This window comes from Zosterops lateralis (assembly GCF_965231275.1).
Source record: "Zosterops lateralis genome assembly, chromosome: 18".
NCBI classification, from domain to species: Eukaryota; Metazoa; Chordata; class Aves; order Passeriformes; family Zosteropidae; genus Zosterops; species Zosterops lateralis.
This window is the reverse complement of record NC_139778.1, coordinates 1,691,569-1,717,290: the sequence shown is the minus strand read 5'-3', so window position 1 is coordinate 1,717,290 and position 25,722 is coordinate 1,691,569. Positions and strand designations below refer to the sequence as shown.

General features: G+C 51.6%; 3 protein-coding genes across 3 annotated transcripts in view; 2 read left to right on the top strand and 1 right to left on the bottom strand.

The window, feature by feature from the left end:
* The window catches only part of ACSF2 (acyl-CoA synthetase family member 2), a 37,069-nt gene extending 16,958 nt beyond the window's left edge, over positions 1–20,111 (top strand). Inside the window, exons 11-16 of the mRNA XM_083874321.1 lie at positions 17,425–17,532; positions 17,640–17,791; positions 18,234–18,375; positions 19,467–19,577; positions 19,738–19,806; positions 19,899–20,111. Coding sequence (XP_083730447.1) covers positions 17,425–17,532; positions 17,640–17,791; positions 18,234–18,375; positions 19,467–19,577; positions 19,738–19,806; positions 19,899–19,949 — 633 coding nt within the window. The 3' untranslated portion in view covers positions 19,950–20,111. The remainder of the gene's footprint in view (positions 1–17,424; positions 17,533–17,639; positions 17,792–18,233; positions 18,376–19,466; positions 19,578–19,737; positions 19,807–19,898) is intronic.
* Positions 473–8,547, bottom strand: CHAD (chondroadherin; the record flags this gene model as incomplete). The annotated part of the gene is given in 5 exon segments (XM_083874322.1): positions 473–1,403; positions 3,630–3,775; positions 3,912–4,075; positions 7,671–8,529; positions 8,531–8,547. Coding segments are annotated over 4 exon segments (1,182 nt in total). The 3' UTR covers positions 473–1,403; positions 3,630–3,633.
* A 2,708-nt stretch (positions 20,112–22,819) lies between the features above and the next one.
* Positions 22,820–25,652, top strand: RSAD1 (radical S-adenosyl methionine domain containing 1; the record flags this gene model as incomplete). Its single annotated transcript, XM_083874705.1, has 9 exons — positions 22,820–22,969; positions 23,544–23,677; positions 23,756–23,960; positions 24,031–24,396; positions 24,486–24,549; positions 24,636–24,783; positions 24,856–24,910; positions 25,319–25,422; positions 25,499–25,652. 9 exons carry the CDS (start codon positions 22,820–22,822, stop codon positions 25,650–25,652), a joined length of 1,380 nt encoding a protein of 459 aa, XP_083730831.1.
* Positions 25,653–25,722: the final 70 nt, after the last annotated feature.

The window sequence follows — 25,722 nt, the reverse complement described above, 5'->3', positions numbered from 1 at the left end:
TGTTGTTGTTGGCAGACCCCGACTGCACCAGCACCAGGGTTTTACAGGGACAACTCTGTGCTCTGCCACAGACCAGGGGAATCCAGGGCATCCGTCCTGGAGCTGTCCTGGATGCAGCCAGGCTTTTTTTCCTGGATGTGATGCTCTTAATGCCGAGCTGGAAACACCAGGGACAGCCTTGGTGCCGCTGCCTGAATTCTGTCTGCTGACAGCTACCTATTTTTATAGTAAGCTTGAGTTTGGCCTCACAAAATATTTTCAAGCATTACAGTGAGAGCTCAGGACTCATTAGGTGTCACATGTTCCTGTTTTGTAGCAAGAGAAATAATAAAACCCTCCCAAACAGTTGCTCTGCCCATGGGATAAAGAGGATTAAGTCTATATTTGTGCCACTGGTCTCATGTTACTCCTGATCCCTCCAGCCCTCAGGCAGACACACAGAGACTTGTTGATTTAATCTTTGCAGCAAGAGCTTTATACAGAAGATGTACATAAGAAAATATACAATTCGATTTCTATATAGGAGGCAGAGGAGTTCTCACCCTCTTAAAGGTCATTTACACTGTTACAGAGGAATAAATAGACATATATTTATATAACTCTTTAGGATTAAAAAACATAGTTGAATTGCAACTGTGGCTTTGTAATAGTTGTGACAATAAACCACAGTCATCCTGGTGTCCTGCTAGATCCTCAGGTGTGGGTGGGAAGGAGAGGAGGGGTGCCTGAGCCAACTGCACCATGCACTCCTTCTCCTCTTGGACATCTTGGTGACCCTACAGAGTGGGAGGGAATCCACTCTTCAGGTGGCTCCAGTTCTGGAGGTTCCCAGTATTGCTGCCCTTAAAGGATTTCTGGCCAATTTTGGGAGATTGCTGCCTCAGGGCCACTGGCTCTTGATCACTGCTTCACCTGTCCCCTCAGCCCTGGCCTGCAGGGATCCCCTCTGTGGGAGGGCAAGGGAGTCTCTTTGCATGGGTCGAAACCAATTTTCCTTATCAAGCAGCTGGGGGAGGGATGCTCCTACCTTCCCATTTGCTCCCTCTCCTCTGGAATGGGGGAGACAGCGACCAGCTGGTTGATCAGGGGTGTGGGTTATGTTTCTTCTGGGAAAGATGACTGTGTTTTACTGGCAGGATCTAGCTTAGCTTGTCTTAGTATGGTCATGCATAGTTTAGTTTTTAAAAAGGCCTCTTTTAAAATACATAGATGTTGGAAAAGATTGAGAAGGTGGATTCCATCCTTGTGATCAGCAGAGAAGCAGGGATTCAGAGGAGGCTGCAGGTGTTCAGATATATCAGAAGTGTTTCCTGACTGGTAGGAGAAGTTCAAGGAAGGACTCAGAAGTCAGTAGTTTTCCAATGGTTGAAGTGACCGGTCACCAGGACGGGCCATGCTGGAGCCTGCTAGCATTAAAAAAGAGAGAAAGCCACATTTTTATGGGGATTTTTCCAGCAGAGCAGTAAACTTGTAACATTTGTCTATTCTTAAATCAGTGGATGAAGCCCATACTTGAAAGTGAGGAGTCTGGAGTCAAGGAGCTGTTACAACTTCCCACTGCAGAGGAAATGGGTTAGTCCTGTCTCTGAGCTACTCTGCCAACTCTCTGTGTGACTCCTGAGGATCTTACCCCAAGTACTGATGGTCAGGGACCACTTTCTTGGCAAAGGAAGGAAACCCAGAGCAAAATTTTCAAGAGTAGTGGACTATCTTGATGCCCTGGTTCTGAAAATCCAGGGCAGGTGAAGTTTTAGAAACTATCAAGCAGCTTTTCATCTTAAATGTAGCCAGTGACCCAGACAGTCCTCATCCCTGAAATACAGACCCCTGTATCTGACAGCTGCCTGGCACTCAAGAGGTGCGTGATGAAGTCAGAGGTACTTGCATAAAATTCATGCTCACCACACTGGAGTTTGTGTACCTGCATTTTGACACTAACACCTGAAGGCACTGAGCTTTGTCTTCTGCAAGACTGGAATAAATACTTCCCTATTTCATTAGCACTTGTAAACCTGTTTGAGGGAGCTGGATGGAAAGTGCTACAGAAAAAAACTCCAGGTATTATTGTCATGGTTTTCTTACTCTCACCATGGAGGAGTGAACTGGGATTGAGTTCAGGCAGGGAAAAAAGATTAAGAAGGGTCAGACCTGTAAATAAACTATGTTTAAGTACTGTGGTTTAGAAAACTGAAGTTTTTCCATGCTTAGAGCAGAACTTTTCATGCCCTGTATGGAATGACTGGTATTTCCATCCCTAATCCATAAAACCCTCTGGCACTACAAGAGAAATAACCACTTTAAAAAGGCACAGAGCAACTGGCATAATCCCTGACATTTTAGTCATAAATTTCCTTTCTCCATCCTGTTGTGCATATCCTTAGTGAAGTGGGGATCAAATGGCCATAACATGGCACAATGAGCACCTCTGTTCATACAGTGCAGTGCAGGATCACTGCACTTCCCTTAACAAATGAGCAAAGGTCCCTTTCCCAAGAGCTTACAAACTGCAGGCTCATTCAGAGTCCTCTGAAAACTACAAACACCAGACCTGTTTTTGGGATGGGAAGAGGTAAAATGCTTGGGGTGGAGTGATGACAGTTGTGGCTTTTTTGTTCCTCTGCAGGCTGAACTTAATACCCCTGATAGTTTCCAGCTGTGGAAGGTGTCTGTGTGATCAGCTTTCACAGTTGGTGTTTGCCTTGGTAGCTGTCAGCAAAAGCTCATTGCTGGAGGGGAAGGCAGCCTGGTCTCTGAATCATGTCCTGGCCCAGGACACCTTACCCAAAGAATATTTGCTGTCTTGAACCTCCCTCCTCTGGGACTCTCATTTGAAGGCAACAGCCATTGTTTTTAAATACCTGACTGTCTTGGAGGGAATTGTAGTTGTGGAAAGGGAGGTGCTGGATCAAGAGCTGCTCCTTATGGAAGATCTCTGTTTTCCTGTGGGCTGGGCAGTCTGGGGCAAGACTTCCCAGCAATGCCCTGCCCTGGATTTCACATCAGACATGAAGGACCTTAATAGGGTAAAGGGCTGAGCACCTCCAGTTGGTTAGAAACGTAGAGCTTGTGTGGTCCCAGCTCAGGGTAAGAGTCAGCTAAATCCACCCTTGTTTTGATATATTGTGTTTATCCTTTTTGCATAACAGTTATATCTTGACTTGATATGGGGCTTTGCTGTTAAGACAGGGTGCATGTCACCATAGTGCCTGAAGCATGACTGGTGCTTAAACTCTGTTATAGTGTAGGGCTTTTGGTTTTTTTTGCTAATGTACAATTGCTGCAAAAGGAGATTAAGTTTTTCCCATGTTGCAATATAAGCTCTGAAGATTTCAAAGTTATTCTGTGTGTGTTTCCAGGATCCTTACTTCTCTATTTCATCTTTATTTACATGTTTTGCTCCTACTTTCTGCCCCAGGCCTGCCTTTAGCCCTATGTTTGTTTCACAGAGTTGACTCCATCCCTGATGCTACAGGCAGGTTCTCTGCTCTGGGGGCTCATGGGGCAGCTGTGAGCAGAGACATCTGTGGGTGGATGGATGAGCTGCTGTAAGCCAAACCCTGGTGGCCTTTAAAACTGATGCCACAAAAAGTGCTGGGGCTTCTGGTGCAACTAAAAGGGAACCATCTTACGTGTTTAATGGCGGCTCCCCTTCCTGGACCTCTTGGTGGGCAGCTTGCAGGAGCGCAGGGCCGGGGTGTCCCGGATGGGCTGTCCCCGGTACTGGGCTGGCGTGGAGCAGCTGTCCTCAGCACGGGTGCGGTTCCCTTTCAGCCACCTGGGACATGGGGGGAAAGGAAGAGAGGAGCTTGAAAAAGGGACAAACCACCAACATCAGGGGGAAGCTGCCCGGTGTGACAGCAGTGTGCTGGCACAGCTCAGGGGAGAGCCCGGGGACCGTGGCGGTGCCGTACTTGCGCAGAGGTGCCAGCTGGCAGTTGCAGTGCCAGGGGTTCCGGGAGATGGTCAGTGTCTCCATCTTGTCCAGAGGGAAGTTTCGGGGCAGCTGCGTGAGCCGGTTGTTCTCCAGGTGGGCGGTTTTCAGCACGGTCACACCGGCAAATGCGTTGTCTGCAAACTGAAAGGCAAAGGTTTGTGGTGAGGAACGTGGGGTTGGGGAATGGGGACTCCAAACCTGGGGGTTCTGTCCCAGACTTCGAGTGTCATAAGAACAAGGCACTGGGATGTGTTTCCTAGAGGAGCTGTGAGTGTGCCATCCATGGAAAGTGTTCAAGGCCAGGTTGGACAAGGCTTGGAGCAACCTGCTGTCCTTGCCCATGTCAGGGGGCTTTGGAAAGGGATGATCTTTAATTCCCCTTCCAGCCCAGACTGTTCTATCATTCTCTGAAGCATGGAGAGAGCAAGAGAAGAAGCTGTGAACAGGAAGCTGGCTTGCTGGAAGCTCTGTACACTTGAGAGACAGCAGGCTCATGGGTGATGGAGTCTCCTGCAAGGAGAGCTATGTCCCAAATCCATGTGGGCTTGTCTTTGCAGCCACATCCCTAAATAAATTGAAGTCTGGCAACCTTTTTTATTTTTAAGCCATATTTCTCCATTCTAAATGAAGATATTTTCTGGTATATTCCTTTGTAAGGCTGGAAATCCTCCCGAGGCTTTTTCCCTTGCCTATCCTGGAGTGACTGAAGGAGGGAGTGTTTGTGGCCTATGAAGGGGCTGTAGACTTTGGCAGTGCCTGGTGGCTCTGAGTGGAAAGTTACACTTGGCATCTGAGCAATGTAGAAATACAGACAGATTTCCAGCACCTCAGCCTCCTCCATTTTTTCTCATTTCCAGTGGGATTTTTTGCAAGGGATGCTGTAAAATTTGTGTTTTCTTGGTTGACAGGGAGGCTTTAAGGTAGAGCCTCCCTTAAGAAAGCTGCCAAAAAGCAGGAGAGGTTTTTGTAGACCTGACTCTGCAGCCCTCTCCTCTCTTCCCTGAGGCCTCATCCCTGACATTTTCCATGGTAACTCAAGTTGGAAAGTTGTTGAAAGCAAACCTCTCAACAGGAACTTCATGGCAGTGATGGATTGGAGTGGGGCTCTCTGACAAAGCACAAAGCTCTTCTTGGCTGTGAGAACCCATTTCTCCCTCCTCTCAAACTGGGGGGAAAGCTTTTTCCAAAGGTTGGAGAGGACATTCACTAGGTCTTCCCAAAGCCTCCCAGCCCCAGGACCTGCGCTCCCATTTCTGAAAAGAACCTTGCACTTCTCATGGACCATCAGGGCCTGTTCATGCTCTCTAAGCTGAAAAGCTTGACAGAGGAAATGCACTATTTTAAGCTGTGAACTTTCATCATCTTCCAAATTAAGCATTGCTGGATGGGATTAGAGCTTAGCTTGGAGACTCCCAGATCCCTGTAGCTGTTGGACAGTCAGCATTGCTGGCCTTCTCCAGAAAAACTGAGCTGACCCAGGAAGGCTGGACTGTGCTGATAGTGGAGCTGCTCTGAGGGATGCTGGCGTGCCGTGCAGAGGGGAGGGAAGGTTGGACAGTGGTGTTACTGTCTCAGCTGCTCATTCCTCTCCCAGCCCCATGAGAAGAGTTCACATCTGCTGTAACAGCTGCCTGCCAGAGCGTGTCTTTGGGAAGAAAAGGGTGATTTTTATCCCTTATTTAAACGGAGGATTACTGCTGTTATTTTACACTGAATATGCAGAGAGAGGTGCCTGTCTCATGTTGAGGTACAAGGAGAGTCCTGGCCTGTGCAACACAGCCCTGTGGGGTCTGGTGTGAGTCTGTGATGCTGGAGGGGAATGGGAGCTCTGTGCTGGAGCCTGGGGGCTGCTCTTCCTTTTGCTCAAATGTAATTTAGGCTGGGGTGAATTGCATGTGTTTACACTTGATCAGCTCAAAAATCTTGCAGCCATGCAGGGAAGAGCTAAGGATGGTGTGTTTGTGAAGGGGAAAGAGCTGCAGTCAAGATCCTGGCAGCACTTAGAGCATTTGGTGGTGATTTCCTGCATCATGCAGCCTCTGTGATTAGATGTCTCTTAGCAGTGCAAAGTTCACACGTGGGCTGTTTGGGTATGAGGCCTTTGAGGATTTGAAGGGAAAATGCTGAGCTGGAAGCTTTGTATTTGCAAGCCCTAAAGCTGCAGAAGCCACCCCTATTAGTGCTGATCCCATAAACTGATGTCCTGTTGGGCTGCTGGGGAGGAAAGGAGGCACTGGCTGCACAAGAGCCTTTTAAGTCCCTGTCCACAGGTGGTCACTGCTAAAAAAAAAGTCCTTTTTGCTGGCTGGAATTGTTAACCATTGCTTCTTGGCCAAAGCAAGGATGCATGTTTCCCTGGAAAACCCCAGAGTATAATTTCTTCAACATGTACCTTGGGACTCTGACCTCTCTAGCTGGTACAACACTATGCTGCAATATTTGACTGAAAGTGCCTTAGAACTGAGTCTACAGAAGTGCTGTCACAGCACCTCTAAGGTCTTGCCTAGTAAGGCCAATAGATCCTTTTCAAATGTTAAGTTTGCTCAGTCCCATACTGAAATGTTAATGCTCAGAGTGAAAAAGGGCCTAAATACTGAACTGGTTTAGTTAGTGTTCTGCACCTAGACAAGCTGTAATTCCAGTTTTTGAGCTTTTTGGGATGCTATATGCCTTTGAAAACTCTGGTTGATGCATCTCTTGTAGCTTTCATGTGATTTGTACATCCCTGTGAGACTGAGTTGTGAAAAAATTATCTTTTTCATCACATCTTCCTGCATGTGGTGGACATTGCTTTGCCATGCAGTCCCAGCCTGCCTCACCTGGATAATCTTTGGGCTTCCTGGCAAAGCATCATCCCAGGGAGAATTGTTCTGTTCTGCCTGCAGCACCCTCCTTTTCCAGCCATGGGGGATTCATCCAGGACATCAGGCTGCATCAGGGTGCTGTGCTGGGTTCTGCAGCACTGCCTGGCTTTTCAAGGTCCTAACACAAGTGATTCCCTGAGTGTGATGCTCCTGCCTGTGGATCCTGCTTTCTCACAGAAAAAGTAGGGGTTTGTGTTGCCCTTCAGGATACCTGAATGTCCCTCCTCCCCTCCAGTGGGAACAGGGCTTCTTTGTAAGATGCTGCAAGAGTTCCTTTTGAGAGAGCATCAATAAACAAACCTTTCTTTGTAACGTGTCAGGTTGGGAGGCAGCAGGGAATGAAGGTCTGTACCCCTACCTGTCTGCAAGGCAGGGGTAAGAAACCAGGACTGTTCACAGCCCCTCCAAGGAGTCTCCTGACCTACAGCAGGTACTTGGGCTGAGCAAGGGAGGTAGAGCAGTTCAGCTCTGCAATGTGGAAGTGTCCTCCTCACCTCTCATCCCTCACCTTGTTTCTGGGAGTGTGGAAGGTTCCTAATTGTCCTGGAGCATCCCAGACACCTTTCTCAGTGTCTGCTGTCACCTCCAGCTTGGGAGGGAATGCACTGCCTTGCATCCATCTGGAGGGCTTAATCACTCCAGAAGATTTGATTTTGCATAAATAACTCAACAGAGGGGTGGAGTGCTCTCTCTCATCCCTCACTTTAGCCATGTCAGGGTGTTGTCAGTGCCTTGCTGCCTGCAGAGCCTGCAGACCTGCATCTCCCCTCTCCTCTGCAAGGGAGGGACAGCAAACCAAGGGCTTTGTAAAGGGGAAGAAAACCAAGCCCCACATTTCTGATCTGGAGCAAGTGGAAAGAGAAAGGACTCACCTTCTTCAGTTTCATGTTGTCCAGGTGGAGTGTCTGCAGGTATCGCCCAAAGGACTGGAAGGCGTTGTCAGGGATAACCTCAATTGGGTTATGAGAAAGTTTCAGTTCCTCCAGCACTCTCAGTTTACTCATTGCATTCACAGGGTAGCTGCTCAGCTGGTTTTTGTCCAGGTGGAGGACAGCAAGGTTTTCTACATCCTCCATGGCCCCAGGTAGGAGGTTGGTGAGGGAGTTGTCAGAGAGGAAGAGCCAGCGCAGATCTTTAGCCCCACTGAAGACCCCGGGTTTCAGTTCCCGGATTTTATTGCTGCCCAAGTGCAGGATGAAGAGGTTGACAAGCGGGGAGAGGAGCCCTTTGGATAGGTCTGGGATCTTGTTCTTGTCCAGGTACAGGTAGGTGAGGTCAGAGAGATCATCGAAGGCTCCTGGCTTTATGACACTGATCTGGTTGTCGCTGAGATAGAGATAGACCAGGCTCTTGAGGCCCCGGAAGGCTCCGGTGGAGATCTCCCTGATCCGTGAGCTCTGCAGGTGCAGGGACACCAACTTCTTCATGTCACGGAAGCCGTTGGTGGGCAGGACGGGGAAGTTGTTCCTCTGCAGGTTGAGAAGCCGTGTCTGCTCAGGCACTTTGGGGATCTTCTTCAGCCCCACGTTGTCACAGATGACGTGCTGCAGGTCTCCGCCGTGGCAGTGGCAGCTGGAGGGACATGCCTGCATGGTGGAGACGAGACATGCCAGCAGGCTGAGGACACCCAGGAGGAAGCCTGACCCATTCATGGTCAGATCTGGAATTAAGTGTGGTGGGAAGAGAAGTGAGAGGAGGAGAGTGATGGGTGGGAGAGAGAGAGAGAGAGAGTAACTGGGTTTGCAGCATACTGAACACAGCCCTATTTATAATGTTATTAAAAAGCAAAATCCCTTCCCACAAACCACAGGCAGCAGCCAGTTGGAAACAACTGGCTTTGGGAACTGACTGTGAGCTTAACCCCTTGGCACCAGGCAGAGGAATGTCCACGGCCCTGCCTGGCCCTGCTGCTGAGTGATGTGCAGAGGTAGTTTTCATCTCTGGAGGAAAATAGGAGGCAAATACTCAGGAAGAACCAATGCAGATCTGCTCTGTGGAGAGCCTCCCTAGTCTCTGCTGAACTGAGCAGGGCCCAGATTTATCTGCAGGAGGGAAAACAGCCTGTTTTGGTTGAACAGCATAGCAGGGAGCACTGCTGAGCTCCACAGCCACCTCCTGCTGGAGCTTCCAGCAGGCTCCAGGGTTCTATTTAGCCTCAGCTGGTTTGGGGAGAAGCACCTGGTCCTGTTCTCACAGAGGAAGTTTCCTGGTGGGGAGTGGGGTGCCTTTTTCCACTGATTCAAGAGGAGTTTGCCCAGCCAGGGGTTGGAGAGATACGGCATCATGCCAAAGGCCAACAGTGCTGCAGATGGTCTTGGAATGCAAAATTTCGGTTGAACACTTCCAGATCTAGGCTGCAGAAACGGATTGCAAAGATAGTCTTAATTTCAAATATGTCTTTTCTTATGAACAGTTGAGGATAATATGGTCATGGTCAGGACACTTCGTGCCTTCCAACAAGGGATGGGGCAGCATCTGAGCCTGCAGGGAAGTGGTGGGACATGGGCTGGGGGATATGAAATGCCAGGCAGTGGTGTAGAGGTAGGTGCCAATGTCTGTGACTCTCGAGGCAGAGCTGTGGAAAGGGAAAAGCATTGGCATTGGTAAAGCCATGGAGAGGTAGCAAAGCAAAAAAATCACTGCTGGAGCTGGGAGTGGCATCAGCCTTGGCTCCTGTCTTAGGGTAGTGGTGGCAAAGGTGAGTTAACACCACAAGGGAGGTCCCCTGCTCTCCCAATAAAGAGGCTAAAGCAAAGTAGTTAAAAGCCCCAGTGCCTGCTTCTGTGAGTGTGAAGAGGGAGATCCAGGGGTTGTGGGGTGGGGTTTGGAACTGGAACATTTTGAACTGATTTCCAGCCAGCTCCTGGCTGCAGCAAACAGCTGAGAGCTGAGCACATAACTGTGAGCTTGTTGAGATTTCTGCTCCTGAGGCTGGCTGCAGAGCCCCAGCGGAGCCTGTGCAGAGGCGAGACAGGCTCAAGAAAGGGAGGAAATCCAAGGGCTGACTTAGGACACAGACTGGCTTATTCATGGAGATTTCTGGGTTTTTCCATTGTTGCAGTGAGGAATCAGCTGGCGCTGCCGGGCGCGCTCCGGACCGTGTTATGCAAAGGGCCTGGCAGCCCTGCTCTGCTCTACAGCTGTCAGTCTGAGCACTGTTTGTGCTGCAGAACTAATTTGGGGGAGAAAATAGGCGTCTGGGGTGGAAATGTGGTTCTGGTGACCCTGTGGCTGATGATGTAATGCGGGACCCTGGTGCAAACCAGGCCACATCACGCTTTTGGTGTTTGTCAGCCCTGAGGTGTGATGCCCTCACATGGAGCAGCTCACCTCAGCACCAGGAGCTTCTCACCTCTGGAGAGATGCTCTGACACTGAGAGCTCCAGGCTCCTGCTGGAGGCACCTCATGGTTACTGTAGGATTTAAAACTCTTTGATCAAAACAATGGTATATTTTGACTTATGTCTGGTTCAGTAGGGAGCACAGTGGTCATGCACATGCTCTTCTCTTTGGAGAAGCTCTTTGAGTGCCTTAGTCAGGACCTTTGAGATAGAGAAACAGGAGATAGACAGAACCTTCTGTGTTTTCCTTCTTTGCCTCTTCAGTTTGCTGTTCCATGATTCTGAGAGAGCCTCTGAGTGTGCACTGCTCATAAAGCTCAGGCGGGGAGCTGGGTGAATGACTGGAGAAGAAAAAAAACACCTTTAAAGCATCATCTTCTATCTACTAATTGATTTTATTTTTCTCTCTGAGCAGGTTCAACCGCTTCAATTTTCAGTGTAATCATTTGATGAGCAATACTTACAGTTATGTTATTCTGTGCAAGAGCAACTGGTGGGTGATATTTAAAACCCTGCCTGTTTCTGCTGGGCACTGAATCTGGGGACTGAATCTGTGCTGCTTGGATTTCCCATCCCCTTGCAAAAAAAGTCATCTAACAGCTTATTGCTTCTGCAGAGATTTCGGCCAGTGTGGGTCAGGTTGGAACAAAAATCTAGTGAGGGCCTTGCAAACCCCATCCCTAAATACATCCTTACCCATGTGTATTTCTGGAACTAGACCCTTTTCAAATGTTAAACTGCTCGAACCTCAAATCTCCTTCTCTTTCTTCCTCTCAGGATAAAATTCCCTTCCTTCCACCCTTTATATTTGCTGGAGACTGCAGATCTGGGGGGCCAGGGACACTCTCTCCCTGCAGGGATGTGTGTGCTGTCCCTGTGGACACCAGTGAGACCTGTAGCTTCCTTGTGAAAATGCTGGGACATATCTGCCACAATGCTGGTGTGAGTTGGGAAGCTGTCCCTGCTTCCAGGACTCCTGCCAGTCCTGAGCCTGAAGCAGAGTTTAGGTGGATGCCGGGTTATTATTGGTGCCACAGTGGAGTGGCAAGAGGGAAAAGGAGTCTGCTCCTCAGCTCCATTTCTCCAGACACAAATGGTGAATAAAATGAAGTTCTTTCCCTTAGTATTTTTTGATTTCCATGCAGTCCCAGCATGGAAGCACATTCCTGTGGTGGGGGCTGTTTGGCATCTGCTGCAGCTGGCACCTCTCCCCTGGCTCCTGGCTGTTTGTGTTTTGAGCTGCTCTCTGGATGGCTCTGCTCTTCCCACACCAGGTTTTGCAGCCTCAACTGGCTAGCAAATGTCCAGCCATCCTCAAAAGCCTGTCTGGGTCCCACTCGGGGGTGGTGTGCAGTCTACAGGTGACAATGGAGCAGTGTCAGTGTCCCTGTGCTGCGGTCACAGGGAGCTGGGTCCTTGCCAGCTCCTACCTCACACATCCCCTGGGACCAACACTGTAAGGACATTGCAGAAGAGGCAGGATTATCCCTCCATGCTCTCTTTCTTAATTGATTAATAGTTCTGCCAACATTCCTGGTGATTTGCAGATGCTGGACTCCCCTCCTCTCCTTCTTGGAGGTGTTCTTGGTGGGCTAAGCAAATAAATACAGTTTTTGAAGCAGTATAAATATAGATTTGGGGCGTTTCTTTGGTGCTGGAGGTCTGGACTGATTTGGTACAATATTGGAGATGGTCTTTTCCATGTTTAATCTTTATTTTTGTAAGTATGAACAATTCTGGCATATCAAGACAGCTCCATAGTTAAAATAGACCATTGGTCTTCTAAGTCTGATTCTGTAGCTTTTATGGGCTCCAGATCTGATTTCCTATGACAATGCAGGCTTGCAACCACCTTCTTGGAGTGGCACCAGTGTAGCTGGCCTTGGGGTGCAGCCCTTCTCATTTTGGCTGAAGATGAGGACTCAGGCTTCAGGCTCTTGTGGAGCTGAGCCCCTGGCACTGGGTGCTGCATTGGGAGCAGGGTGGGAGAAGGTGCAAGTTCTGCAGTGTCCCATGAATTTGTCCCAAGGGCAGAGTACACTCCAGGCAGTGTTTGAGGAGCAGTGATGGGTGGGCAAAGGGCAGTCCCAGAGGCTTTCCTGGGTTCCCCTCTCTTCCAGGCAGCACCTGTCCCAGCAGTAACATCCAGAGCTCTGAGTTTAGACCTGAATTGCCCTTTTTATTTTAAATTCTTGAAGGGTCCCCATCACTGCAGTGTGGGGGCTACTTGTTGAGCTGGGGGAGGTGATGGTGGGTCCACCTCCTTCTGTCTGATGGTTTTCTTCCACTGCAGCATGGCCTCCACCCATTGATCTGTTGCCAGTTTGGCTCCCCTTTGATGTCCACCCACACTTCCCTTCTGCTGGTTCCAGCAGCTGCTGGATGAGGCTCTTGGCCTCTCCTGTGAAGCTCACCCAGCCCTTACAGCCTCTCCCAGCCCTGCTGTGTCCACCCTGCAAAGCACCAGATGTTCCCTAGCATCCCACTGCTCTGGCCAGGGCTCTTGTCCTGGTTTGCAGAGCCTTCTTCTCTTGTGGAGCACCACTGATCCATGCAAGACTTCTGACATTCCCAAATGCTCCCCAGCCATTGGTCCCCTCTGTTCTCAAAATGGAAAATGGCCTCGATGTGGTGACAACATCTCTGCTTGTCCTTGGCCTCTCCATCCCACCCCACCTTGTTTTTGGGGAGGACCTGATGAGTAGGTGGTTTCTGTAGCTGTGGAAATGGGCTGTGAGAACATTTAAAATGCCTCGTGGAAGCAACAAGATTCTGGACTTCCAGCCATGTGTTTGGTGGGAGCTGAGCTCTCCAAATCCATAGGGATGTTAACTTTGTCCCCAGATTTTTGCTGTTCCCTTCTCCAATAGATTTGAGTGCCCTGATACCCCCAAAACAGTGGTTTTCTACCTTCACACAACACTTTGTACTTTTCCTCTCACATTTTCCTTTTAATTTCATTTTTCCCGAATGCATTGGCACCAGCACTAGGCACAGCAAAGACCTTTTATCACACTTTGGATAAACCAGTAACTGCCCATGTCTTTGCTGACATGCACTTCTGCACTGCTAACAGGAAGGGGAGAAACACTTCCAAAACTCCAGGCTTCTGCTTGGCCTGGAGAGAAGAGAGGCAGCTTTGACTCCAGACCACGAGGAGCAGCTTGTCCTCGCTGGGCAATAACAGGAGATTCATTCCCAGTGCAGTCTCAGCCTGGGCACACTGGGTTGTCCTTTTGGTCTCCTCCTGAGGCAAAGCCATTCCGTGCCACAGCACAAAGAAGGTGCTTTGGGCACCTAATATTTTTGGGATTTGTTTTAAGCCCCATCCAAACTGGGACTGTTTGGCAGCTCTCTTTGTGGGGAGAGATGTCAACAGGGTGGCCACTCTTGGAGGTTTGTCCTGCAAGACCTATTTGTTTGTGTCCTGGTGTTTTTGACACAAAGATGGTACTGTTGCTGGGGAAGGAAAGGAGATCTCGGTGTGACACAGGCTGGATGTGATCAAAAGTTATTTTTTCAGCAGCAAAGTAATCCTGAAGGTTCAGGAATATTCCAGCACAGTTTGGGAAAGTGGGATTCATCCAAAGCAAGGAGATGCATGTCCTCAGGGGACAGAAAAGTTTAGGGTGATCTTGGCAGCGAGCAGCTGAGTGAGGGAAGGTTGTTGCTCAGTGAGAATGATTTGGAGCTGGCTGTGATGGGAAGGGCTGGGGTTCACTCTGGTGGAGATATGCAAGACAGACACACTCAGCACGGGTTTAGGGATAATTAGATCCATCCAGCGTGTTACACTGAGCGGGGTTCAAAGGGCCTGTTAGAGGTCCCTGAGCACATCTCTTGTGTTGCCAGTCTGCTTTCTGTTGTTCATTATGCCCTCTTTGAAGTCTGAAAATCCCTATTATTTCACGGTCAATTTGCTGCTTTTTTTCCGAGGCCAATATTGTCTCCAGCAAAGCTCGATCTCTGTAGGCTTTAGTTTGGCAGTTCAAGCCCTGCCATCATCATCCTCCAGCGTGGCACAACCACAGGGTGGTGACAAGGAATATGAAGATCCTCCCTGAGCAGTGCCCAGGTCCAGAGCAGGGTGTCCTCCAAGGAACTCATGCCCTCCTGCAGTCCTGACCCTCTGCTCCAGTCCCACCCAGTATAACCCACTTGGGGTACTGGTGGTACAAGTCCCAGCCTTTTCATTACAGCCTTTCAGCAGCAGTTGAATGTGGAGGGCACTGGGTGGTTTTATTGCTGTTGAATGCAGGGCAAAACCAAGGAGCAGAGGGCTGATGTGGCTTGTTCCAAGTTATGCAGTAAATAAGCAGCACAGTTGGGAAAAACCCAGGGTCTTCAGAGTCCTCACTGTCCCCACCAGATCAGCCTGCCTCCCAAATGTTTACTAAAGAGACTGGAGTCTGATTGTTTTTACTTTATTTTTAATTTTTAGATGCTTCCCTCGTCAGGCTGTTTTGCCTGTTCCACAGTGACCAGTATTTGAACAGCTTTAGCAGGAAATGTTTGGGAAATGTGCTTTAAAAAACACAGTTCTGCTAAGATGGTCTTTTTATTCCTGGTTTATACAGAGGCTTGGGATTCACAAAGAATGACTCTCTTGTTGGTAGGAGCAAGTTAAGCAGCAGTTTGTTTTGGAGCTGTCCTTGTCATCACTGAGGGCAGGGCTGATCTGGGTGTTGGGGGGGTCACTTGTGGTCCTTCAGTAAAAAAAGGCTTTGCAGTCAATTATATTTTGTATTCTTGTAGTTCCTCTTGAAGCCAAGGGTCCAAGCTGGAATCTTTGCCTCTGGAATGCTCTGCTTTGACACCAGATACAGCTCCAGTGGAAATTATGGAGCTGATGGTGAAATTATTGGGTGAGGTTTTCTGGATTGAATTACACCAGATGACAAGGCTGAATGATGTTAAGTGTCCCTTTGGGTCATGAAGGCTAGGAATCTTCATAGATATCTCCAAGTTTAAATTGGTGTGTGGGGTTTCGTGGAAGTGTTTTCATCTGCTGCTGACAGTGGAGATGTTGGATGGTCCACGTGTCAGATAAGGGTTGGGAAGTGCTGGCACAAGGGTTTGCTCCATTCCCTGCTGCCATCCCAGGAATACAGCTGGGGAAAACCATCCTAAGAGGGATGTAACATCTTGGAAAGATCTGGAGCAACATCCTGGTGTGCGGCTATAGAGTGATGTGCTGGTGCAGGCAGGGGAAGGCAGGGACTGGGAAGCAGATGAGGGGCTGGAGGTTCAGACTCGTGTTGCCAGCTGGACCAGTTGGGAAGCCCATTCCTGAGGGTGAGGGTGTTTATGGGGACAAGCCACAGGTCAAGGCATCAAAAGCTGGTGTTTGGGGTACAGGGCACAGGGCCAGGCATCTGGAGGAGCCTGGTGAGCCACAGCACTCACAGCATCATCCTGCCAGGGAGCTGCTTGCTCCTGCATCCAATTAAACTGCTGGAGTGACCCAGAGAGGCAGCAAGGATTGACTCAGGGCTTGGCTGGGATCCTGGGACCAACACTGCAATTCATCCAGCAGAGTAAAACAAAAAAACAAAGGCACTGGGATTTTTAGTAAGTGTTTTAGGTCTTGGATTTGGGACTGGTCGGTCATTTGATCCAGCCACAGGATTTGTATTAGTGGGTGGGAGAGAAATCCAGTCTGAGCATGAGATGCTGTGGGTTTGCACCTGGCTGGGAAGTTGTCCTTGTGTCTGGGAACAGAAGCCTATTCACAGTTGCTTCTTGGGGGCTGCCAGGCTCCAAGCAGAGCAGTTTGCACCAGATGGTCCCTGCAGCATCCTGGAGAAGTTCTCCAGATTCCTGGATAAAAGCAGGCTCCAGCTTGGATTCACGCTGACCCTGGTGCAGTCAACAAGAGCATCAGCCGTTGTGACAGACTGTGCCCAACATGAGATCCTCCAGCAGCTCCAAGCAGTGGAAAGTGCCAAGTGCTCCAGTGTTATTACACACTGTTGTACATTATACCAGTGTTGTGTTCAGCTCATTCAGGATATTTTCATCCTTGTTCAACATGCTTCATCACAGTCCTTTGCAAAGCCCCACATTAATTTGGGGCACAGTGCCTGGAGGTGGGTGAGCACCATGCCCAAGCAATGACCATGTAGGGACACCTGGGCATTTACTCTGAAGGAACTGACCAGATCTGGGTGCCAGAGCCATTTGGTGAGTGAGAGTTGTTCACATGTCTGTCTGGAGAACTGGAGGAGAAATGAGGAAATACTTCCCACATGAGCCCTTTCACAGCCATGCTCTCCCAGAAAAGCAGCCACAGGTGACATTATTGGGGTGATATTACTCTGAGTGGGTCAGAGACACCAGGGCAGTGCTCCAGCAGCTCCCACTGCTGAAATGCAGCTCCCAGGAGCTGGAGATGTAACAGCAATCCCAGAGGTGATGCTGTTGGTGCAGCTCACAGCTGCCCAGGGCACCTCCTTGTGCAGCTCCTGCCACCTCAGCCTGGCCACTGAGCTGGGCATAAAGCACTGGAATTTTCCTCTGAGGAGAAGTGACCTTCAGCTGAGGTGGCTCAGAGCCTGCCATCAGGATTAGCTGTGAGGGAGGTTTAGCAGCAAGAAGCTTTTGTCCCGCTGTGAGGCTTTGGGTCTGTAAGGGCAGCTGTGCCAAGTGTTGAGCAGCCTCGTGATGCCCTTACAAGGGTTACAGGGGCTGATGTCTGCACAAAAGGATCTGCAGCAAGCAGCCCTGCTGCAGGACACACTGTCTCCCACAGAAGTCTGCTGCTGGCTCCAGGGTTTTTCCAAAGTTGTGTCCTGTGTTCCCTGAGTTGTTAGAGATGCAAGGTGAACTCAGCACCTTGGCTGCAAGGGCACCAAGGCAAAGTCAGTTTCTGGCAGAGACGGTGTGGAGTCAACAGGACAGGGCTTGGAGAAGCAAGGGTAGAAAAAGAGGATGGCAAACCCTGGAGTCCTCCAAGAATAGCAGTTAGGGTGTCAAAAATACAGGGCACCCCAAGTGCTGTGGGTGATGGGGCCTGGAGCACTGTGAGGGAGGTGAAGAAGGCCATGGCAGGCAGGTGCAGTGATGCTTTAGCTCCTGTTTCCCAAGACTCTCTGGCAGAAGTGTCTGCAGGGCCCCATCCACAGCCAGCAGAGCAGGGTTTCCTGTGACCTGAGTGGCTTGGGAGAACTTCCTCCTCCTCCCACCCCACTGTCCCCTGCAGTCATGACCAGCTTTGTCTTTGCTGTGCCTGAAGCTGTGTGGTCCCCTTTCTCCTTGAGACACATTTCCTCTCCTGTGTTTGCAGGTTGCCTATGGGACCACAGAAAACAGCCCTGTCAGCTTCATGGGGTTCCCCAATGACACCATTGACCGGAAAATTGAGACAGTGGGATACATCTTCCCCCACACAGAGGTGACCATGACCTTCCCCACGAGCTTCAGGTGCTCTGCCAGCAGCAGATCTCACTCCATCCTCCCTGTCTGGTGCTGGTGTCTAATTAAGCCCTTCTTCTCTTCCAGGCAAAAATTGAGGATCCAGAAACAGGGCAACCTGTGCCCCTGAACGCTCCTGGGGAGATTCAGATCCGTGGCTACTGTGTCATGCTGGGCTACTGGGATGACCCTGCCAAGACAAAAGAAGTGATCACTGCTGAGGGGTGGTACAAGACAGGGTGAGTGTGAGAACAGCCCCACTTCTCCCAGACACAGGGTGACAGGGGGTGGGGATGCATGGGTGTGTATAGGAGTGCTTGGCTGTGATTTCCAAAGAAGAGAAAACTATATCAGTTTATCCCTCTGTTCTGTCTCTGACACTTCAGAACTGCTTTTAGCACAGAGCCCTTGGTGCTGAGTGTCCCTGGAGAGGGGGATTGTCACTGGCCACTTGTGGATGGAGGGACTGGGGGGATACAGGGCAGGGGCAGGAATTACCTCCCCTCTAAGCCCTGGTGCTTGTGTAGGTGCTGCCAATTTCTGTAACAGGAGCTCTTTGATCTATTCCATGTGTTCAGGTGGCATCTCAGCCATTATCCTCTGATACTGCCCTGGCTGGGTGGAAGCATCAGCCATTCTTCACCCAGCTGGGACAAGACTAGAAGGGTGTTGTCATTGCAGGGACCTGGGGAGCCTGGATGAGCACGGCTACTGCAAAATTATAGGGCGCTGCAAGGACATGATTATTCGGGGAGGAGAGAACGTCTATCCAGCGGAACTTGAGCAGTTCCTCCACACCCATCCCAAGGTTGAGGAGGTCCAGGTGAGTGGGAGGAGGTGGGGTGAGTGAGCAGCTGTTTTTGGAAATCTTGTACATAAAGGGGATTCCTGCATGGTTGCTTCTGGGATTGCTGCTTGGTACCTGGTTGTCTTTCCCTGTTTTCAGCATCAAATTTCATGTAATATTGGTTAGCAAGGAGGAGGGAGAGGCTTATGGGAAGAGGCAGGGAGAGCTCCTAGCATGGGGTGTATGGACTGGGGCAATCCCCTTGAGTTTCAGCTGCACATCTGCAAAGTGCCTGTCATTCTTCAGTTTTAAACTGTCTGTCCACTTTCATAGCTCCCTCTGAAATTCTTACTCAGAAAGCAGTTTGGAAGGACAGTTTTTACCGCTAATTGCTCAACTCTGACATCCAGGAACACTCTTCCAACAAGTCCCTGGAGACGAGGAGTGAGACTTTGTTTCACTTCTTCACGAGATAGCAAAAATTTCCAGGACTGAGCAGCTGCTCCCTGTCTGCTGGGATTGTTCTCCTCCAGGTTTTGTGCCAGACAAGTTTCCCCATAAATAACCTGGTTATTTAGTCAGAGTTCTTCCTGTGCCAGGCGAGCATCTCTCCTTGGAACAGTCCCAGTGCAGATGGGTTGCAAACCAGCCCTGTTTATGTGGTTTCTAGGGCTTTCTGTCACTGCTCTGGACTCAAAAGGATCAACGTGTCCCTAGCAGTTTGAGATACTGGTTCAAGGCAGGGAATGACAGTAAGATTCTTGTGGAATAGTGGGAGCAAACTTTGGAGAGGGCTCAGGCTTGGGAAACCCATTTCCTGCTGTCACAGGCAGTGCCCTACTAAGATCTGTGATTATAAGGGTTTCAAGTAATTCAACCTCATCCCTCCCCTGCCATTTCATCTGGAGATCCCAAAGCACTCGTGGCAGCCTAACAAGTCTCTTTGTTATTTTTGAAACCTCTTGCCCCATCTTTTGGAAGCAGAGGCAGGACGAGTCCATGCTGCATCCACAGTGCTCCAGCACCCTGTGCTATGGGGTCAGGGAACACGCCATGGGCCAGCATACAGACCCCATGGGAGCCCAGGGATGTCCCCAAGGGTCACACTGTCCATCTGTCCCATCCAGGTGGTGGGTGTGAAGGATCTAAGGATGGGAGAAGAGATCTGTGCCTGCATCCGACTGCGGGCTGGGCAGGACTGCACTGAGGAAGAGATTAAAGCTTTCTGCAAAGGGAAGGTGGGTTCCCAGTCCTCAGTTTCCTTCCAGACCAGTACCCCCAGGGGCTGCTGGGGAGTCATGGATGAAAGACCATGGATTTAGAGCACTGGGGGACCCAACCCTGACAGTGCCAGGCTGTTCCTTTCAGGCTGTGTAGCCCTTGTTTTTCTCTTCCCAGATCTCGCATTTCAAGATCCCACATTATGTTGTGTTTGTGAGCCAGTACCCCCTCACTGTCTCAGGCAAGGTAAGAGGGGGCTGGGGCAGGGCAGGAGTCCTGGGCATTCTGTCCCAGCTCCTCTCTGAGTCTCTGTCCCTCCTCTCTGCCCTCTATTCCAGATTCAGAAATACAAGTTGAGGGAGCAGATGGAGAAGCACCTGCAGCTCTGAGATTGAGAAGGCAGAGCAAGAACCAGGATAAATCAGCCTCATTTCAGTCAGCTCTGAGTCTGCTTTTCACCTGTGCCTTGGGCTAAGCAGTGGAGACTTTCCCTCCCTGACATCAGGCTGATGGGCACTTCTAGTCAATAAAACAGAGCACCTTTTTTTCCCCAGTTGGGCTTGTTTCTTTGCCAACAGAAATACTGTGGTGTGAGGAATGGATGCTTATTTCTGGAATTCCGTCCAGTTACTGAAAGACCTTATGAAGGTTTAAAAATTTTGTGTGTCTCTGAGCAGTTTGGCTGCAGCCATTTCACAGGAGTTTGAACCAGAATATAAAGTACCCACCAAGAGCTGGTAGGTATTTTACTGACACTCTTAAGTCCAAATGCCCTGGCCTGGCTTCCCAGGGTAGGTGATGCCTTTTCTCCTTGGATGTTGTGAGATCCTGGGTCATTTAAGAGAGACAACTTGAAATGAGAGGCAGGAGGTTCAGAGAATGAGGCTTTGCATTGGAGCTCCCTAAAACTGGCTGGAAAAGCTCACTCAGTTCCCACACCTCCCCCAGGTGTTTCCCCCCAAAAAAAACCTCCAAGGTAGTCATGGCTTTGTTTATTTTGTTGTTTTGGACAAGACAGACAGTGAGGTTGTTGCAGAAATACCAAAATTCCTGTCCCATTGGCAGAGTGAAGCAGAGTGTACTGGGGCAGCATTTTATGGGAGTTATTTGGTACCTCCCAACTGATGCCTTAAGTTTTAGCTTTCATATTTTTCAGATTCTGTGCTGCCTAAGTGTGTAGCTGAGTTTCATATTAAGTGTCAGTAAGTTCTCTTCACAGGGGAGGTAGATAAAACAATCTCTTTCCAATTTGAGGCCAAGGACAACCATTACAATCTTCAGGCCCAAAAGGTATAAACAACAGAGAACTGAAGAGAGCAACAAGGAGGATGGAACTTCAACCTGAAGCTGTTAATTGGACAATTAACCCAAATATGTAAATGGACCAAAACTTATAAAAGTGTGAAACCTCATGACTGGTTGTCCATTTTGTGACCATTTTGGGTCCAACTTGGGTGTAGCCCTGGCCAGGCCCTTGTCCTGCCCAAGGTGTATCCTTTAAGGCCTTTTAATAAATACTGACTTTATTCTTGTAGCTCTGTCTAGTTTCTGTTCCAGGTCAGCCTTCTCAAGGCATCACAACCATGAAACACCCCTGTGAGAAGAGGGACAGCAGAGCTCCTCTTTGCTGGCAGAAGTGTCCCACCCCAGCTGGAAAGCAGATAATGTTGCTGCCAGCTCTCACTGACCTCCTGCTGTCTCCCTCCTGCTTCCTTTCTGAGCAGAACTAAGGCTGGACCCCTCCATGCTGTGGCTTCCTCCAGTGGGTGGAGGGCAATGGTGCAACAGGGAGAGGGGAGAAGCATCAGCAAGGTCTCAGTCCTTCGTCTCACAGCTGCACTGCGGGCTCCACCCTTGGAAGTGGACAGCAGGGTCATGTCCCCCTGTCCATGTCTGCACTCTGAAAGAAAAAAAATGGATGGTTTGTGTCAGGCTCCTTCTGTACAATGTTTCCCAGCAAGTTCCTCTGCTGTTCCCACACTGCTCGTGGGGCTGTTTTCAGGACTGATCCTGCCACATTTCACTCAGGTCTCCTCCCTTCCCTGGTTACCTCTGTAGCCTTCCTTCCCCAGGGAAGAACTGTCACCTGCATGACAGCAACTGTGGCCAGGGACCTTGGGGACACAGAGGGCCTCTGGGACTGATGTCTAGGGAAGGACTGTTTACCTTCTTTTGCTTCCCACAGCACCAGCCCAGGTGCAGGACAGGCCTGCAGTGAGTAGAGCTTCTCCTCCCATCCCTGATCAGTATCTCCACCTTTGGCATAGCCCCTGCTCTGCCCACGGGTGCCCCGTGCACTCACCACAGATGGGGGGCAGTGGATAAGCAATGAAGGTGACACCAGCCCTGGCTGGTGAGGACAGACACACTGCTGAGAAAACCAGTGAGTCCTGGTCACAGCCAGCACAGGGGGAGCAGTCCCTGCCACCCCACCCCTGCTCCTGCTCTGGGAGTGGGGCAGGACCATCCATGGGGCTGAGCCCTGGCAGAAGGGAAGCCTTCCCTACCATCCCATGCCTTCCCTATGATTTATTTAAAAAACTCTGGATATTGATCTAATACCAATATCCAACTATGATGGACAAAGACTCTCTAACAGTTTAAAGTTAGAAAGTGTCTGTTTATTACACACCACAATTTACAGATGGTCACAGGGTCTTTTATGTCCAGGAGTATTGAATACCCAAAACACAAATGCATATTTATAACTCTGGTACATCCCATTCCCTGCTTTGTATGGTAATTAGCCCAAAAAGCCATTAAGCCTGGGGAGTTTGTTCCTTAAAATGGGTCGGTGGTCTTTTTTATAGGGTGGGGTCCCAAAATGATGAAGTAAGATGGGTCTTCCTCCCTTTGACTTTTTAACCTTTAGTGTTAGTGACAGCTAAATCCTGTTTTTTCCAGGACTGTTTATGATTGTATTGTATTCATGGGGTCTATTGATTATTCAGGATGCAAAAGCCTAGTTTGACAGGTTCTATGATTTATCAGTTCCTTCCATGATTTATCAGTTCCTTCAGTCTGGCTTCTGTTAACAAAAAGGGAAGTCCTCGCTACGTTATCTCAGCACTATCTATTTTGACTAAAGTCTTTAATTCTTCTAAATCAATGCTTCAACACCTCCACCATTCACAGCGAGCGTGCCCCGCACAGCCCGTGGGGAGCGAAGGGCTCTGCTCCGGTCCCTCCCCCGGACGCCCCTCCCCGGCCCGGCCCCGCTGACGCTCCCTCTCCCTCTCCCTCTCCCTCTCCCTCTCCCATGGCGGCGGCGCGGGGATGGCCCCGGAGCCTGGTGGCGGTGGCCGCGGCTCTGCCCGGCGGGGGCGGCCGGGGACCAGCACCGGGAGCGGGTCCTGCCGTGGGAGCGGCCCCGGAGCCGGTCCCGGGCACGGCCGCGCTCTACGTGCACGTGAGCAGGGACGGGGGACACGTGTGTGCGTGTGTATGTATATATGTGTGTGTGTATATGTGTGTGTGTGCACGTGAGCAGGGACGGAGGACACGTGTGTGCGTGTGTGTCTGTGTGCACGTGTGTGTGTGTGCGCGCGCGTGCACGTGTGCGTGTGTATGTGCGTGTGTATGTATGTATATATGTGTGTGTGTGCGTGGGTGGGTGTGGGTGCACGGGGAGTCACGGGCTGGCACACCTGAGGACACACCTGAGGACACACCTGGGGACACACCTGGGGCCTGGGGCGTGTACACCTCGAGGGCCACGGGGCTGGCGCAGGTGGAAGGTGAAAGCGGCTCCCTGGGGCTCGCACACCCGTGGGGTGCGTGTGGGATCCCACAGTTTGCTCACGGTGGGAAGAGCCCAGCCTTGCACATGTCACGGGGCTAAGCCTGAGCTGAGGGGTCCCTGAGCCGTGCACACGAAGGGTCACACCTGTGGGGCAGGTGGGGGGCCCTGGGGTCCATGCGCTGGGCTGGGGCTGTTCCCCTCACTGAGGGCACGGCTGTACCCACACGGCCCGTGCCCGCAGTGGCCCTACTGCCGCAAGCGCTGCTCCTACTGCAACTTCAACACGTACGTGGTGCCGGCGGCGGACGAGGCGGCCCTGCGCTCCTGCCTGGTGCGAGAGGCACAGACCCTGCTCCGCCTCAGCCAGGTGCACAGGTGGGTGTGCGGGGTGGGCTCGTGGGGAGGGCTGGGCCCTTCTGTTCCACCTGCAGCATCGCACCCTCTGCCCTACAGCGTCACCTCCGTCTTCTTCGGCGGGGGCACCCCCAGCCTGGCCAGCCCCGGCACGGTTGCGGCAGTGCTGGAGGCCGTGGCGGGGGCTGCCCACCTTCCTGCTGGTGCCGAGGTCACGCTGGAGGCCAACCCCAGCTCCACCAGTACATCGCGCCTTGCCGGCTTCAGGGCAGCCGGGGTGAACCGCCTGTCCATCGGCGTCCAGGTGAGAGGGGCTCTCCCCGCCGCAGCCCCCGCAGGGCGCTGACCCCGCTGTCACCGCGCTCCCTCCGCAGTCGCTGGATGACGCCGAGCTGAGGCTGCTGGGCCGGGAGCACACGGCGGCAGAGGCACGGAAGGCTGTGGAAGCAGCGCGGGGGCTCTTCCCTGGCCGAACCTCCATCGACCTCCTGTTTGGGCTGCCGGGACAGAGCCGGGATGCCTGGGCCCAGCGGCTGGAGGCAGCCCTGAGGCTCTGTGACCACCACATCTCCCTGTACCAGCTGACGCTGGAGCGGGGCACGGCGCTGGCAGCACAGGTCCGGGGGGGAGCCCTGCCCGCCCCCTCCCAGGATCTGCTGGCTGACATGTACCAGACTGCCCGCACTGAGCTGGTGGCCGCCGGCTTCCGCCACTATGAAGTCTCCAATTTTGCACAGAAGGTGGGATGCCCCCCAATGCTGTGACCCCCCATGTCATGCTGGTCCCACAGCAGGCTCAGCCCCTCCCTCACCCCAGGGCTCTCCCACAGGGCGCCCTCAGCACCCACAACCTCTCATACTGGCGGGCTGACCAGTACATCGGTGTGGGGCCAGGTAAGGGGGTGATGGGGGGCCGGTGGGGGGAGTGTGTGGCCATGTGGCCCATGAGCTGTCCCTGTCCCTGTCCCTGGCTGCTGCAGGAGCACACGGACGCTTCGTGCTGCGGGGTGAGGGTGGCTGTACCCGGGAGGCCCGTGTCCAGACCCTGGAGCCTGTGGCCTGGATGCGGGAGGTGCAGAGCCGGGGACACGGCACCAGGAGTCGGGTGGTGCTGAGCCTGCTGGAGCAGTAAGTACTGGGATCCCTCCCCATGCCCCCTCTCCCTGCTGTGCTGCCCCAGAGCTCTCTGTGTCCCCACAGGCTGGAGGAGGTGCTCACCCTGGGACTGCGCACAGATGAAGGGATTACACATGAGGTGAGGAGCTGCCTGTGGGGACACCTCACACTGACCCAGTGCTTATCACAGAATGGTTTGGATTGGGTGGCCTTAAAACCCATCTTGTTCCACCTCCTACCATAAGCAGGGACACCTTTCCCTTCCACTGGACCAAGTTGCTCTGAGCCCTGACTAATCTGGCTTTGAACATTTTCAGGGATGGAACATCCACAGCTTCTCTGGGCAACCTGTGTCAGGGCCTCACCACTCTCACCCTCAGGAGAATTTATTTCCAATATCTAATCCAAATCTGCCATTTCCATCCATTCCTCCCTTTTCCTGACACTCCATTCCCTTCTCCAAAGCCCCTCTCTTGCTCTCCTGCAGCCCCTTTGGGTACTGGGTGCTGATTTCCCATCACTGACACCCCTCTCTCTCTGGGCACAGCGCTGGGGGCGCTTCTCCCCACAGCTCAGCCTGCAGGCCGCGTTCGGGGAGCCGGGGGAGGCTCGGGCACTGCAGCAGGAGGGCTGGCTTGTCCTGGACAGCGGGTGAGCCCCGGGGAGCTGCGGGCAGGGCCGGGGGCTGTGCCTGGGCCACCGGGGCTCACCAGCTCCTCTTCCCCAGCGGCCTGCGGTGCACCTGGGCCGGCCTGGCCGTGCTGGACTCGCTGCTGCCCGACCTGCTGTGGCAGCTGCAGCGGGTGCTGGGCGCTGCCCGGCGCCCACCGAGGGACGCCTCTGCTGGGGACGCGGGGGCTGTGAGCGGCCACAAAGGATAATAAACCACCAGAGCAGTGTGTGCTGGCTGAGGGCTCTGGGGCAGCGGCGCCGGCCGGGGGGAGGTGTCAC